The sequence below is a fragment of the Mytilus californianus genome, unplaced genomic scaffold (assembly GCF_021869535.1).
Source record: "Mytilus californianus isolate M0D057914Y unplaced genomic scaffold, xbMytCali1.0.p SCAF_3, whole genome shotgun sequence".
In the NCBI taxonomy this organism is placed as follows: Eukaryota; Metazoa; Mollusca; class Bivalvia; order Mytilida; family Mytilidae; genus Mytilus; species Mytilus californianus.
The window spans coordinates 66,276,245-66,293,154 of NW_026262679.1; the positions used below are offsets into that span (position 1 = coordinate 66,276,245).

Consider the following 16,910-nt stretch of genomic DNA (forward strand, 5'->3'; position numbering starts at 1 on the left):
AGTTGTCTCCCTTTTACCGATTTTGATAGCGATTTGACTTCGCTATGAAGTCAGTCGGCCAGCGAGATTTAGCGATTTTCGAAATTCTTTGGCGACTTAAGTCGTCATTTCGCCGGCAAGATTATGGCCTGCAGATAATTTCCACAATGTAGAATTATTTATAGATCTTGTCTAGCTGATAATTTGGTTGGAAGACAGGAACATCAGACATTTTTTAAAACTAGATACCCTAAGGATAAATGTGGCCAACTTTGGTTCCATTTTGCCCCAGTAGTTTCAAAGAACATTTTCATAAAAGTTAACAGATCTGACAACGGAAGACCACAGATCACAGACACCAAGTGATGACAAAAGCTCACACTGGAAAGTCAATATTGAGATTCTTCATTGAAATTAACATTGGAAATGTCTTCATTATCTCCTAGAAACAAGCACCTCAATTCAAATCTAAAACATAAAATAAATATATAATATATAACATCAAACCTTCCAGTAACTAAGAGTTCTGCTATATCATGACTATTTCCAGTACAATATCCACTAAGATGTACAGTTATATTTCTTGTTATTACATTTTCATACTGTAATCTACTATTTATGTTCTGTGATATACCAGACCATTTTGTCCTGGTTGATCCACTGAAAATATAATTGAAGGTTTCAATAAAAAAAATAATACATTTTGTAAAAGAATATTTGGTCTTATGGAAGAATTTTGATGCCTGTAGCATCTTCATTCTACAGTGGCAGATCCAGGGGGTTCCAGGGGTTTGAACCCCCTCTTTTTTTTGGACGATCAATGCATTTGAATGGGGACATATGGTTGGAACCTTTTATCCTGGGTTGGAAACCCCCCTTTTAAAAATGGCTGGATCCGCCCCTGTTCCATCTTCACAATATATACCACTAAATTGTATTATAAAAAAAAATACTGAATAAAAACATAATTTTAAATGGTTGTCATATCTGGAATAATTTTATTTTGATTGCAAATATGCTGCATATTGTTTCATTACCTAGTTTCTGAATACTTTTACTCTGAATTTTGACAACTGTGATAAATAACTGTAGCATTCATTATCTGTAAGTTTGGAGGGCTAAACAATAGCTGTCTGCATGGTGAGACTAATACCCCGGTACATGCATGCATTTAAGTTGCTGTTGTGAAATTCAGTATTAAGACAATGGCATTTTGAGATTTTGGGGATTCAGAATATGATGCAACTCCATACCAAGTTTGGTTAACCCAAGTTTTACAGTACAAAAGTTAAAAGCCTGACAGGAATTGGACATTGTTTTACTATCATATTTTACTTTAATAGGGGTCAAAGGTCAAGGTCAGAGTGACCTGGCTTTGGAATATTCAGTATTAAGACAATGACATTTTGAGATTTTTGGGTTTAAGAATATGATGCAACTGCATACCAAGTCTGATCAACCTAAGTTCAATGGTACGCAACAGACATGAAGCGGGAGGGACAGACAGACTTGGTGATTCCTATAACCCACTCAAACTTTTTGGTGAGGGGTATAATAAGTCCAAAAATGTAACTTAGTACAGTAATAATACTACCATATGTTCAAATCAGCAATCTTGTCATACTGATTGTCTTTATTTATGTCTTTAACAAAATTTTAAGTAGATGGAAGATATAATTAAATATTAGATCCAAGAAGGGGAACTTATAAGACAATATTGTAAACTAAAATTATTGGGAGTGATGCCACCCAAATTCAGACTTGATCTGTGTTTGGCGGTAATAAGCATTGTGTATAAGTGTCATAACATTTGGTTGAGGCAAACTAAAGTAAGAGAATGGAAACCAATTTCAGGAAGTATGGACTGACAAGGGTAAAACTTAAGCGCATAAGAGTCAATTTGGATTGGCCAGCTTATTTTCATTAAAAAACTGAGCAAAAATTAGAAGATGCTATTTTTTTTTTAAATAAATTTGTATGCCCATTCAATATCATTATGCAATTTTAATAAATATTAAATAATGAGATGTGGTATGATTGCGAATGAGACAACTATCCACCAGAAACCAAATGACATTGCTGTTAGCCACTATAGGTCATCGTAGGCTATTTTTACTCTTTTTTTAAAATATGTAATAACTGCACATAACTAGCGAAAAATATTTATCTTACCTGACTACCTTATTGTTTCCATCACCTAAAGTAAAAGTAACATTACAAGGTGAAGTCTTTGTAACCAGTACTATTTCATCAATCTGGAAGAAATTAATATTCATATGAAAAATTCATGAAATCATGACATAAATGCTATGTTGTTTTCAATCTGCACAATTATGAATGCATGCAGCTCAGATGAACAAATGAAATAGTATTTAATGACATATAATTTTGTCATCAGCATGTTATCTGATGTATGTGTGTCAAATGTTTTGTGAAGAATTTGAGAGAGAAAATATTCATTTTCTTCAAATACATGTATAGACTTTTAATTAAAACAACCAAATGTTTATCTATATGACATCAAACTTAATACTTTTCAAATTCCAAAAATATTATGACTGAAGATTTTTCTAGAACATTTACCATATATGAATCATTTCAATTTTTCAATGTTCTCATTTCCCTGCTGCTTGTAGTTATATTATCAATAGCAATTCTCTGTAACCACCAAGTTGCGGCATGCATAGTCTCAGATTTTCTTGAAATTTTGTTTTGTTGGTAGCTATCGATAAACGTAAGAAATATGTTGACAAAAAATATGTCCCTGTTGCCATGGTTACTGGTCCCCTTAAATACAGACTAATAACAGATTTGCAAAATAATTCAGAAACCTGATAAATTTGATCCAGTTGAACTGTAAACTCTGTTTCTGTCATGTTAGTCTTCCAGGTTGTACTTTCTTCATTATCAGCTATATACTGGATTACAGAATCTTGTTTAAATCTACTGGTAAATGCTCCTTCTTCATTTTTACATTGTAAGCTGTAGTAGTTATCATCTGAGTGAACTATGGGATACAGTTTTGGACACCTACACTCACTGTAGGGCTTTACATCACCAATCTTTGTCAAATTTTCATAAATCTGTGTAATTTCTCTGTTGGAAAGAAAAGAATTTTCATTCATTCATTTTTCTAACCACTATTCAAAATTCTATCTTTATTCAATAACAAGAGTGCACACACTGAAATGTCTCCCCTGCTTTACTCTTATTGAATTTATGTTGAAAGGCTGTAATATGAAGGTTTCAAGAAACATAAACTTAACATTATCAATGATCCATGAAAATGAGGTCAAGGTCAGATGAACCATGCCAGACAGACATGTACACCTTATAAGGGGGTCTCATTGGGGGTCTGATCCCGGATCCCACTTATTGTTTTGTCAGAATCCCGTATCCCGCTTATCACTGTAATGATAGCGCTTGTAACTTCAAGTGTCCCGCCAGATTTCGTTTCCCGTTTTCCTGTAAAATAATTTGACTTTCACGTCTCACGCTTACAAAAAATCGGCCAATCCTGCATCCACTTAGACCCCAATGAGACCCACTTATAATCATCCATACACCAAATATAGTGGTTCTATTGCTTATAGTACCTTTAAAACAGACCAAACTTCATAACTTAACATTGACCAATGAACCATAGAAATGAGGTCAAGGTCATATGAACCCTGCCAGACAGATATGTACACCTTACAATCATTCCATACACCAAATATACCTGACCTTTTGCTGGATTGTAATCCCTTTGTCTTGCATTCTGCCACTTTCATCGCAGGCGAGACAAAAAACCTCCATCAGGTGCAAAATAATTACTATCACATCTACTATTGAATTCATTTCAGCATAAAGCATTAATAATTTCAAAGTTTTTCTCCACCCTTTGACATTGTATGTCAGAATCCTCTGTGGAATGAAGAAGTAATTAATAATTAACTACTGCATCAGTTCAACAACTTTTTCATTCCACTGAGGTTCATAATAAACTTTTTCTACTATAAGTTTTGAAACAGAAATTTGATACGGAGTGTGAAACAAAACAATAATGCATGAAATATAGAGCTTAGCTTACCCCAACTCATAATTTGAAGTATTGGAAAACAGGTTGTAGGTGTCTGACAGTTTTGAAAACCGCACACACTTTACAACTTATCACTATCAAGCTGTTGACCAAATATGAAATCATTCTTTTCAGAAGGATAAGAGAAATAAGTGCCAGAAAATTTTAAGTTCATTCAACATATTTAAAAATTCAAAGTATCAATAACTAGAAAGTTGGTATTTGTCAGATCCGAAAAGTATTCACATGGTACAACTAATCACTGTCTAGCTGCTGACCAAATATGAATGAAATCAATCTGTTTAGTAGTTTCTGAGAAAAATGGGATGGAAATAATAGTTGGAAGAATGGGCGAATGGACCAACTGAGGAAAGGATGAACAGACAGAAGGATGAACAGATGGAAGGATGAACAGATGGAAGGATGAACAAATGGACAGAAAAGGGTTTAATATCAACCCCATTCCTAGAGTGTATAAAAAGATCATAACATGACATCCATGGAGGGTATGATAAACATTATGAAACACTGTTTCCACATACAAATAAAATTGGCTCAGATTTTGGCATTTTTTTCTTTTTGACAGACTGATGCAAATTTCTTAATTGTCTTCTCACTATTTCTGTACTTAACCTACCGTTCTGTTAATGGGTCAATATACAACCTAACATCTAACAATGTGAAAGATTCTCCATCATTCATATCTGAAAAAGGAAAGACTTTTGTGAAAGCAAATAAATGACTATCACAGTCATATATTACATGATCTACATAAAAGATATGAATATAGATCAAAGAGGAAGAGAATTCTATTTTTTAAATGATATTATTTACTTTGAAAAATGTTTTCAATATTCAGCACTAATACTTCAAATTTGAAAGCTTTTGTTTAAACAAATCGAATAAATAACCATCATTAAAGATAATTTTAGGGATTTTCAATATGCTAGAAACATTATAGAAGGTTGAACATTACACTACAAATTGTATGAGATGACCAATAATATCATTTTTTTTATGTAAGTACACAAAAGTAATCATCAGGTAATAATTTTCAATTTTAAGAGGGTCAGAAGTCCTAGCTGTGATGTTGAAATTCGTATCTTTTGGGGATGATTTTTTTTATTATGACTATCACACATATGTTGTTTTGAAATAATTGTGATCTTTAGTTCATAGTTGTTTGTTTATTTCTAAAACTACTTTTAAAAGCCTACACAATTACACAATCAAATAATTTTGCTAATATTTTTTCTCTACTTTCAACGGTAAACAATAGTGATTTATAAACAGTGTAAATTCATCACCTCACATGTGGTCCAAGGACACAGTTATCGTCCTTTGGTTTTCGTTGTCTACGTATATAGTCCCTAGTGTGAACAGTGTATAACTTGCATTTTTTTTTTGATACACTTTCCCAATTTATTTTTTTGATATTTTATGCATGAAATATTAAGTAAGGGGATGAAATTACATGTTATAATAAAATGCTTCGCTGGGCGCAGCTTGATACGACCGCAGAGGTCGAACCCTGAACAGTTGGGGCAAGTATGGACACAACATTCAAGCTTGATACAGCTCTGAATTTGGATTGTGATTAAATATTTGACACAGCATAGGTTTCTGACACAGAAAGAATGTGGTCTAAGAACTTCAATTTTTTTAATTTACCTATTATGGTCCAATGTCCAAAATCAAAATACATGGTTAGATTCAGCATATCAAAGAACCCCATATATTCAATTTTTGTTGAAATCAAACAAAGATTAATTTTGGACCCCAACTTGGACAAACTTGAAAACTGGTCCCATAATCAAAAATCTAAACACATGTTTAGATTCAGCATATCAAAGTACCCCAAGAATTCAATTTTTGTTAAAATCAAACTAAGTTTAATTTTGGACCCTTTGGACCTTAATGTAGACCAATTTAAAAAACTGGACCCAAAATTAAAAATCTAAATACACGGTTAGATTTGGCATATCAAAGAACCCCAATAATTAAATTTTTGATGAAATCAAACAAAGTTTAATTTTGGACCCTTTTGACCTCAATATGAACCAATTTGATAGCGGGCCCACAAATAAAAAATCTAAATACATGGTAAGATTCAGCATATCAAAGAACCCCATATATTCAATTTTTGTTGAAATCAAACAAAGTTTAATTTTGGACCCCAATTTGGACCAACTTGAAAACTGGGCCAAAAATCTAAAATCTAAATACATGGTTAGATTCAGCATATCAAAGAACCCCATATATTCAATTTTTGTTGAAATCAAACAAAGTTTAATTTTGGACCCCAACTTGGACCAACTTGAAAACTGGGCCCATAATCAAAATTCTAAACACATGTTTAGATTCAGCATATAAAAGAACCCCAAGAATTCAATTTTTGTTAAAATCAAACTAAGTTTAATTTTGGACCCTTTGGACCTTAATGTAGACCAATTTAAAAACGGGACCCAAAATTAAAAATCTAAATACACGGTTAGATTTGGCATATCAAAGAACCCCAATAATTCAATTTTTGATGAAATCAAACAAAGTTTAATTTTGGACCCTTTTGACCTCAATATGAACCAATTTGATAACGGGGCCCAAAAATCAAAAATCTAAATACATGGTTAGATTCAGCATATCAAAGAACCCCAAGAATTCAATTTTTGATGAAATCAAACAAAGTTTAATTTTGGACCCTTTTGACCTCAATATGAACCAATTTGATAGCGGGTCCACAAATAAAAAATCTAAATACATGGTTAGATTCAGCATATCAAAGAACCCCAAGAATTCAATTTTTGATGAAATCAAACAAAGTTTAATTTTGGACCCTTTTGACCTCAATGTGGACAAAGTTGATAACTGGGCCCAAAAATCAAAAATCTAAATACATGGTTAGATTCAGCATATCAAAGAACCCCATATATTCAATTTTTGTTGAAATCAAACAAAGTTTAATTTTGGACCCCGATTTGGACCATCTTGAAACTGGGCCCATAATCAAGAATCTAAATACACGGTTAGATTCGGCATATCAAAGAACCCCAATAATTCAATTTTTGTTAAAATCAAACTAAGTTTAATTTTGGACCCTTTTGACCTTAATGTAGACCAATTTAAAAACGGGGCCCAAAATCCAAAAACTTAATACACGGTTAGATTCAGCATATTAAAGAACCCCAAGAATTCAAGAATAAAACCCCATTGAAATTGATCAAGAAATAAGCAATTTATACGAAGTATCTTCTTTTGCACAATACTGTGCAATTGAATATTTCTTGCTATTGTGCAATACTGTACAATTGACAATTTCTAGCTATTGCGCAATATTGTGCTATTGGATATTTCTTGCTATTGCGCAATACTGTGCAATTGAAGATTTCTTGCTATTGCGCAATACTGTGCAATTGAAAATTTCTTGCTATTGCACAATACTTATTATATAATAATTTACACATCCTGTTTGGTGTGTAACTCCTACCATATCATTATTATTTGCTTTTAAATATTAATCAGAAATAACCAACTTAAAATAGAAAATTTTAAAAGAAAAAAAAAAGGAAAAAAAGAAAAAAAAAGAAAAAAAAAAATCCCCCCCCCAAATTTTTTGAACCCCCTTATGATTCATCACCCCCCAAACTCAATCCCAGCCTTCCCTTTTTGGTATGGTACCTTGCAGTACAATTTCAGAGAGATCCATACACTTGAACACAAGTTATTGTCTGGAAACTAGAAAAATGCTTATTTTTGGCCCCTTTTTGGCCCCCAATTCCTAAACGTTTCAGGCTATTACCCCCAAACTCAATTCCAGCTTTCCCTTTGTGATATGGAACCTTGTAGTACAATTTCAGAAATATCCAAACACTTACACACAAGTTATTGTCATGAAACTAGAAAAATGCTTGTTTTTTGCCCCTTTTTTGGCCCCTAATTCCTAAAATTTTGAGGCAATTACCCCCAAAATCAATTACAGCCTTCCCTTTGTGATATGGAACCTTGTGGTACAATGTCAGAGAGATCCATACACTTACACACAAGTTATTGTCTGGAATTACAAAAATGCTTATTTTTGGCCCCTTTTTGGCCCCTAATTCCTTAACTGTTGGTACCATAACCCCCAAAATCAATCCCAACCTTCCTTTCGTGGTATTGAACCTTATGGTAAAATTTCATGGAGATCCATTCACTTAAACTAAAGTTAGAGTGCGAAAACCAATGTGTCTTCGGACGACGCCGGACGACGCCAGACGACGACGACGACGACGACGACGACGACGCCAACGTCATACCAATATACGACCAAAAAATTTTCAATTTTTGCGGTCGTATAAAAATTTGGGTGCTGAATCCTAAATTTCTAAAACTATTTTTAAAAGCCTACACAATTACACAATCAAATAATTTTGCTAATATTTTTTCTCTACTTTCAACGGTAAACAATAGTGATTTATAAACAGTGTAAATTCATCACCTCACATGTGGTCCAAGGACACAGTTATCGTCCTTTGGTTTTCGTTGTCTACGTATATAGTCCCTAGTGTGAACAGTGTATAACTTGCATTTTTTTTTGATACACTTTCCCAATTTATTTTTTTGATATTTTATGCATGAAATATTAAGTAAGGGGATGAAATTACATGTTAAAAAAATTTGGGTGCTGAATCTTTATGTTAAGTAGTGACTTGGTCCAGTTAAAAAAGGTAAAAAATTAGAATGTCTGAAGCTGTCAAACTGAATTTTAGCCCCCCCTTAACACAGAATTGTCAATATTTTGAGTTAGAGCTGGTAGAAGTTTCTATAATTTTGATATTATTTGTATCAATAGTAGTACACTACACTGTAAAAATCTTTTTGAGATAGAGCAGGTGCGATTTTTTTAATTTGAATTTATTGTCTAAAAGAAATGCACTACGAAATAACTGTGTTCTCGGGCCATGTTTTCTAAAAGAAAACTTTACCCTGCCCTGAAGGAGTTTGGTTTAGATTTGTTTTACTCTTTATGTTCTAATAAAAAATATGTAAGCAAAATGTCTACTATTGAAATGTTTTATAGCTATGGAAATAATTATTAATTAAGCTGAATAATACTAGTGTAAAGCCTAAAATGTTTGTTGCAAATAATGCTTTTTCAAAAGTACAGATGCTCTCTGCTGTTACCCTAGGCCTGTAGTACTAATTTCAAAAGCTAAAAATGCAAGGTATTTCTTATATGTCAAGCAAATCTTGAAAAGGGGTCTTAAGAGTATATCCTTGTTGACTTTGAATTTCAAATATAGAATTATCCCAAGGTATATTTAACTTCTTCTCATGCACAGTGTAAGCTTATTAACGGATAAAAAGGCCTAAAAACATGAAACAATCGAAACAAAATTACTTCATTTGCTCACTTACTTTGAATGCTTTGTACATAAAAATAAATAGAGAATGTGTTCATGGGACACAAATGATGCCCTCGCTTGCATATAATGTTATAAAGGGACATACCGGGGTAACTAGAAAACTGTAAAAGTGACGCCACACAAATTCGAACTTGGTCTGTGTTTTATGGTAATAAGCATTGTGTATAAGTTTTATAACATTTGGTAGAGAACGGAAACCAATTTTGGGACGTACGGACAAGGGTAACACTTAATGTCCCCTTTGCCTATCAGTGGGGGCATAAAAACTAGAAACAGACAAGCAGATCCCAGGAAACAAATAAAGATATTAAAAATGTTTGCAACTTTTTCACACAATATTTTTCAACATCTATCTTATAGAAATGACTTACGTGAAGGATCAATTTTAATCTGATTAAATGCTGAAAGCTGAGGGTTTGCATTCTGTCTTACATCATTTATATATATAGCATTTTTCTGCAATATAAAAATTATGAAATCATCAATACAACAATAATAATCTAAGTTTGACTAACTTTTGTCTAATCAGTTTAGCGATATTTTGCAAATAAAATATGTTTAAACTAAATCAATACAACAAATGACTTCATTACATCAGTAAGACAAGTGTTGCTGATATATAATATCAGGAAATCCAAGTCAAAGATATAAAATTTGCTGTTTTCAAAGAACTTTTATAGACTTTTACTAATCGTAACATTAATAAAACAAGCATTCTGAGAGTATTGCATGGCAATACATAGTCCCCTACCGGGTAAAAATTCATTATACTGGAACAAAATGCTAACTTGTTCTATAACTTGTCATGGTGTAAACAAAAAGAAAATATCAAGTCAATATCTTCAAGCATAACTAAAAACAGTGTGGAAAACTGAATATATGAGTGAATTTTTTCAAGTCCAAGGACCATAACTCTGCACAAAATTATCAGACCTAAACAAAAATTTGAACTTGATCTGTAACTTGTCATGATAAAACTATTTACCAATTGTCAATCAATATTTTCAAGCATGATGAAAAAAAGTGTGGAAAACCTATAACACTCTAACATTAGATATGATGTAATACAATGTATATCTATTTTCAAATTACAATCAAATATAATTAATAGTTCCAAATATTTTTTCTTTCATTTGTCACAAACTAATAAAGATTTGTAACTTACCTATAAAATGTCAACAACTTTTATCTACACAATGTAATGTAATGAAATATATACCTTAATAAAAATAGATTATTATCTAATTAAAGGATTTCACTTAATAAAAAAATATATATATACATACATGTAGCATTCAGAAAATTAGTTTATACAAAATAACATATAAACCTGCCACAAAATTCCTCAAACAATTCACCAAAGAATGTCTTTTAAAAAATGAGTTATCTCCCTTTGTACAGATTATATGGTTTAATATAGTACTCTTAACAGTAGTTATGGAGTTTTTTTATGGACCATAACTCTGGACTAAATCATCAGACCGGAACAAAATTCGAACTTGATCTATAACTTGTCATGATAAAACTATATACCAAATATCAAATCCAATATCTTCAAGAACGAAGAAAAAAAGTGTGGAAAGCTGAGTTGCCGGACTGACGGATGGACAGACGGAGGGACGGACAGAGTGCAAACCTAAAGTCCCCTTCGACTTCGTCGGTAGGGGACTAACAAGAATGTGTCCATAGTACACGGATGCCAGACTCGCACTATCAATTTCTATGTTCAGTGGACCGTGAAATTGGGGTCAAAACTCTAATTTGGCATTAAAATTAGAAAGATCATACCATAGGGAACATGTGTACTAAGTTTCAAGTTGATTGGACTTCAACTTCATCAAAAACTACCTTAACCAAAACTTTAACCTGAAGCGGGACAGACGGACAGACGGACGAACAAATGAACGAACGGATGCACAGACCAGAAAACATAATGCCCCTACTACTATCGTAGGTGGGCTTAATAAGGGAGAAAAAATGCAGTAAAATTTAACTAAAAGTACTTATCAAAAGCAATTTAGAGATTGACAAAATGTATAGATATATGTATCAATCTACTGTTGACCTCTAGATATCTTCTGGTTTTTGTGTTGTTTGGTTGCTGTCTCATTTATTTTTACCCTACCTTTCCTTTTCTTTGTATATAAAGGCAAAATTTACAATATAATGCTAATATCCATCATTCAAGAAATATCTGTACATGTATTTCATTTTTATCCTTGCAGCTGCTGATGAAAATCATTGCTAAATCTTGCCTGTTATATCAATTTCTTGTAACTAGTAAATGGACAATATAGATGATAACTTCTACATCATTTGGTCTCTGGTGGAGAGTTGTCTCATTGGCAGTCATATCACATCTTCATTTTTTTTTTAAGTTGGACCTATGTGATTGTGCAGAGCATGCAGAACAGATAAACCATGATTTTAACTTTATAAATATATATATATATGTGTCCAATCAAAACCCCTGTTGCAAACAAGCTGCATTAAAATTAAGATTATTCTTAATTCAACCATCATCAGCAATGTTGTTCAGATAACAGTAGTTTTAAATAGTGACTCTTCAACAGAATAAAAATACTGGTACCAGCTGTATATATATTAAATTTTAAGACAAATTTTGTAAACAAAAAGAAACAGAACAGATGTGTTGCTCCTTGCTTTATGTTTATATAGATATGCAAGTATCTGTAAATAACTTGAAATAGCTAAAAATCTTTAACATGTTAATGCTTGAAAATAACATGTAATACAGCCAAAATCTTAAACACAAAAGATGAAAAAAAAAAAAAAATTGACCAAATATTCAAACATAAAATGATAACTTTAAAGAGATTTTTTAACATAAGATTCAAATATGTTAAGCAAAAAGACAAATGGAGATACGTGTATTATAGATATCCCTAAAGAATATCTCTTTATTAAAAGACATAAAAACAGTGAATATGTTAGAAATAAACTTAAAGTCCACTAAATATGTAATATTTTTTATAAATAAATGAGGAATGTGTCCATGGGACACAGATGATGCCCCCGCTTGCATATCATATAAAGTTATAAAGGGACATAACTGAAGAAAGGTAAAAGTGACACTACCCAAATTTGTACTTGATCTGAGTTTTGTGGTAATAAGTATTGTGTATAAGTTTCATAACATTTAGTTGAGGCAAACTTAAGTTAGAGAATGGAAACGGAGAAATCAGCAATTTTTCCATTTGTAAAGGGGCATAACTCTAGAACAGTATAAGTGACACCATCAAAATTCATACCTGATATGTATTTTGTGGTAATAAGCATTTAGTATAAGTTTCATAACATTTGGTTGAGGCAAACTTAAGTCAGAGAAAGGAAACGAAAAATTCAGCAATTTTTCCATTTGTAAAGGAGCATAACTCTAGAACGGTTAAAGTGACGCCACCAAAATTCAAAGTTGATCTGTTTTTTGTGGTAATAAGCATTGTGTATAAGTTTCATAACATTTGGTTGAGGCAAACTAAAGTGAGAAAAAGGAAACCAACTTTGGAACGTACGTACATACGTACGGATGGACAAGGGTAAAACTTAATTCCCCTCTGCTACGGCGGGGGCATAAAAAAATCTTACCTTTAATACAATAAATGCCCAATTACTTCTCATACATTTGTAGCTTTTTGCATTGACTATCAATTGATCACTTTTAAATTCTACCTTTATACCATTAGATATCTGCATAGAGCTGTAAAACAGAAACATAAACCAACTTTTGGCCATCAAGATTATAAGCTTTAATTTCTCTATATTAGGAAATTGTTGTGTGCACTAAGTATGGGACTCAAGGCCTGTTGACAGAATGTCTCTCTGGGGGTTATTTAGGGTTTTAACACACTTCAACAGTCAAACGTAGATCAACTGAAGTGTACAGAACATTCAACAAAAGGTACATTGGCTTATCTTTTGGAGTAATTCGATCTAAAATACTGTTCTTTCACATGATCAATCAGACTAAATGACTTACAGTGTCCTGTTCTTCATTGACACATTGAAATTGACAGACCATCATATATGCTCATTGACACATTGACATTGACACACCAAGAGGTATAATCAATGACATACCTTGAGATGATGTATTCATTGATACTATGACATTGGCAGACAATGAAATGTGCTCACTGACACACTGACATTTGACAGACAATGAAATGTGCTCATTGACACACTGACATTGACAGACCATGAAATGTGCTTATTGACAAATTGACATTGACAGACTGTAAGATGGACATATACTATTTATCTTAACCAATGGACATTGTCAACTACAATATGTGCATATTCATGATGACCTTTACAAACTGACAGTGATAGTATAACAGGGTTCTCGTTAAGACGCGTATACGCGTCCTGGACTCATGAAAATCCAGCTGGACGTGTCATTTTTGAAACCAGCGATTACCTAGTATCTACGTTGTATCCCCTGAGTCCCAGCCACATCGTTTTGCCTAGAAGATTCATGATCATCGACATTTTTTTGACAGGAAACTAAACCGGAAGTCGATGTTGAAAAAATTTATGTAATGTGTAGATCAATATTTTTGTTGACTGATAACTATTTTTCAAAATTAAACGTATTTCATCCTAAAATATAATAAATCTGTTCAAACTGATTAATAAATATATGTTGATTTTTTATGTTGCTGTTCAATAACACATTACAATAACAGTCACTGTGATCATCACTGTTAGTCAAATATGGTCTGTATATGCACTATCCTGTAACTTATGGACTGGACACCAAAACTGAGTTTGTACAGTAGCAAAGTTTGTCAATAGCTTACTGTAAGATAATGACTGTCTCTAAGTATTCCAGTTTCTCAGCAAAAGCTGTATCATCTAATAACCCCTTTGTTGTTGAAGGAGATCTTAAACTTAATCAATCAGATAAATGATTTTACAATTTATACAACTGTATATTTTATGTGATGTAAATCTGTCAATGTGTTGATGTGTCAATCTGTCTATGTGTTGATCTGTCAATGTGTCGATATGTCATTGGGTCAACCTGTTGATCTGTAAATGTGTCAGTGTGTTGATCTGTCAATGTGTCGATGTGTCAATGTTTCAATGCAGTTGAGCATGTTGAACCTGAACTTCAATTTGAATCTTGACATTAATAGTCCTTAATAGTCTATAATAGTATCCCCCCATTGCTATTTAAGGCTGATAAAATTATGCACATTTTTACAAAGTAATACTCTGATCTCCAACCCCTTGCATTTGGTATCTGGAAGCGTTCTAAGATACAGTAATCAGTATCATATGGCATTATTTTTTCATGCCATTGTGTTTTTTTCTCCTAAAATACAAATTTGGAAGAAGTCTAGATCAGTTTAAAATGTAAATTTATAACTGCACACATTTTTGTAAATATAATGAAAGAGAGAGGGCTGAATACTCCCAAATCAAATTTTACCCCATCACATGAAAATGTTTAAGTGCAGGTCTCAAGCCAAGATAATTGACACTTTTGTGATATCGTTGTATTACTTTCTAGTTAGGTCCAATTACATACTGTAAACCAACTTATTTTCGCAGATACTTTATTTCGTGTTTATCCTTTTCTATCCCTATTCACGGCGATTTACTTGATGTAGTTAGACAAGGAAAGATCCAAGTTTTTAATTTTCGCGACGATTTATATTCACGCTATTTTTCTTCTCACAAATGCGAAAATAAATCACTCGAAAATTAGTTGGTTTACAGTATACTGCTTATCTGAACTCCAAGACATGCACATGCATACTTTAAAATTGTATCTTTCTTTGTTTGTAGCTTATATATTGTCAAATATTTTAACCCTAATAAAACTACAAAAAAACATTCAATTCTTAAAATTACATTTAAATGCTAAAATATTACAATTACTGTACATTAAGATTTGTGTTTGTTTTGTTTTTAATGTTCCAACACAGTATTAAAACTAACCATATTATCAGATACAAAAAAAATGCTTCACCTTGGAAATTGATTCAACATTTTGTTTTTTAATCTTTCTCAATATTTTATAGTAACAGATAATCTTTTCATTTTTAAATAGTGTTTTCAAACCTATTTAAACCTAAAAAGACCCTTAACTAGAATTAGAATCTGCATGCATGCCCAAGTGTATTTACAATAATCTTTTTCATACTTACCAATTACTAGAACCAGTACAGTTATACTTTATCCAAAATGTCAATGTGCATTCTGATGATGAATAAGTTTTACTGACACTACAGTTTGCATAGTTGGTACTATCAAAAGTAATATGTCCTTTAGTTCTGTTACCATTGGGTGGCCCTGTAACTGTAGGTTTACAGATGCTATCCAAGGAACTCATATTAATAATGTTATGTGGATTGCCTGTAGAACTTCTTCCAACACAATATTTGTTGTAACAATTTACTTCATTGCAAGTTCCATCCGTCAATATCTGAGCACTCAAAGTCAAATAAGACATATCAGGAGTAGGTTCAGTAAAACTGTTCACTGCTGTCCATGTTACTGCCAAAACAATCAGCTGTAGATACATAGCTGCCTTTTGTTTAGTTTTTCATCATTTTGAATTTATCTGAAAGGAAAAAAAAATGAGCCATTTTTTTCTTCACAAACTTTTTAAACAGCTTAAGCTGAGTGCAACAAGTAAGAGTTCAAAAATTTTTTAGAATGCTTTTTTTTTTTCATATGGTAATTATATATCAAGTGTCTCATATTAAATCAGTTGGTACCTACAGCTTCCACTTATTCATTTTATTTTCATTTTACCGACTTTTGATAATGGAGTATGTAATATTTCGACAGGTTACATACTCTGTGGTAGGACATTCTAGTATACTGTCAAGTAAGACCAAATAAAAGGTGTAAAATTAAGCTTACAATTGGTGCAATTTGGGGAAAAAATTTGAATGTAGGACAGAAAGTCACAGGACAAAAAGTCACGGACAAAAAGTCACGAACGAAAAGTCAAAGGACAAAAAGTCACAATTCAGTTTTGAGATGATTTTTCTCTCGACAAGAAAACACTTATTTTAAAAATAAATTTTGGATTTTTTCTTGAACTATAATATATGAAGCAACTTTGTAATTAAAATTTATTCAATAGATATCAATGATGATCAAATAATTGTTATGATAACAAAATGTCAAAGTGGTTTGGCACTTAAATGGCTTCATGGTGCCAAGAAATATATCATTTGCATGATTAAAATTTAATAATTTTTCATTTATCAAGGTTTATGAACAATTTCCTAAACTTAAAAATGAATAAATGTAAAAAAAGATATTATTTGAAGATCTTTCTCTTATATATTCAAACAATTATCAACAAATTATTTGTGACTTTTTGTCCTGTGAATTTTTGTCTTATCCATTTTGTGACTTTATGTCCTGTGACTTTTTGTCCTGTGACTTTCTGTCCATTTACCAAAAATTACTGTTTATGTTACATG

General features: G+C 32.1%; 1 protein-coding gene across 5 annotated transcripts in view; it reads right to left on the minus strand.

The window, feature by feature from the left end:
• The window catches only part of LOC127733114 (hepatocyte growth factor receptor-like), a 143,852-nt gene that overhangs the window by 107,083 nt on the left and 19,859 nt on the right, over positions 1-16,910 (minus strand). For all 5 annotated transcript variants that reach the window (XM_052242404.1, XM_052242403.1, XM_052242406.1 and 2 more), the window contains exons 3-9: positions 15,618-16,033; positions 13,048-13,159; positions 9,813-9,897; positions 4,677-4,743; positions 2,811-3,075; positions 2,152-2,234; positions 487-639 (exon numbers count right to left, since the gene is read on the minus strand). In XM_052242404.1, the coding sequence (XP_052098364.1) occupies positions 487-639; positions 2,152-2,234; positions 2,811-3,075; positions 4,677-4,743; positions 9,813-9,897; positions 13,048-13,159; positions 15,618-15,994 (1,142 nt within the window). In that variant the 5' untranslated portion in view covers positions 15,995-16,033. The remainder of the gene's footprint in view (positions 1-486; positions 640-2,151; positions 2,235-2,810; positions 3,076-4,676; positions 4,744-9,812; positions 9,898-13,047; positions 13,160-15,617; positions 16,034-16,910) is intronic.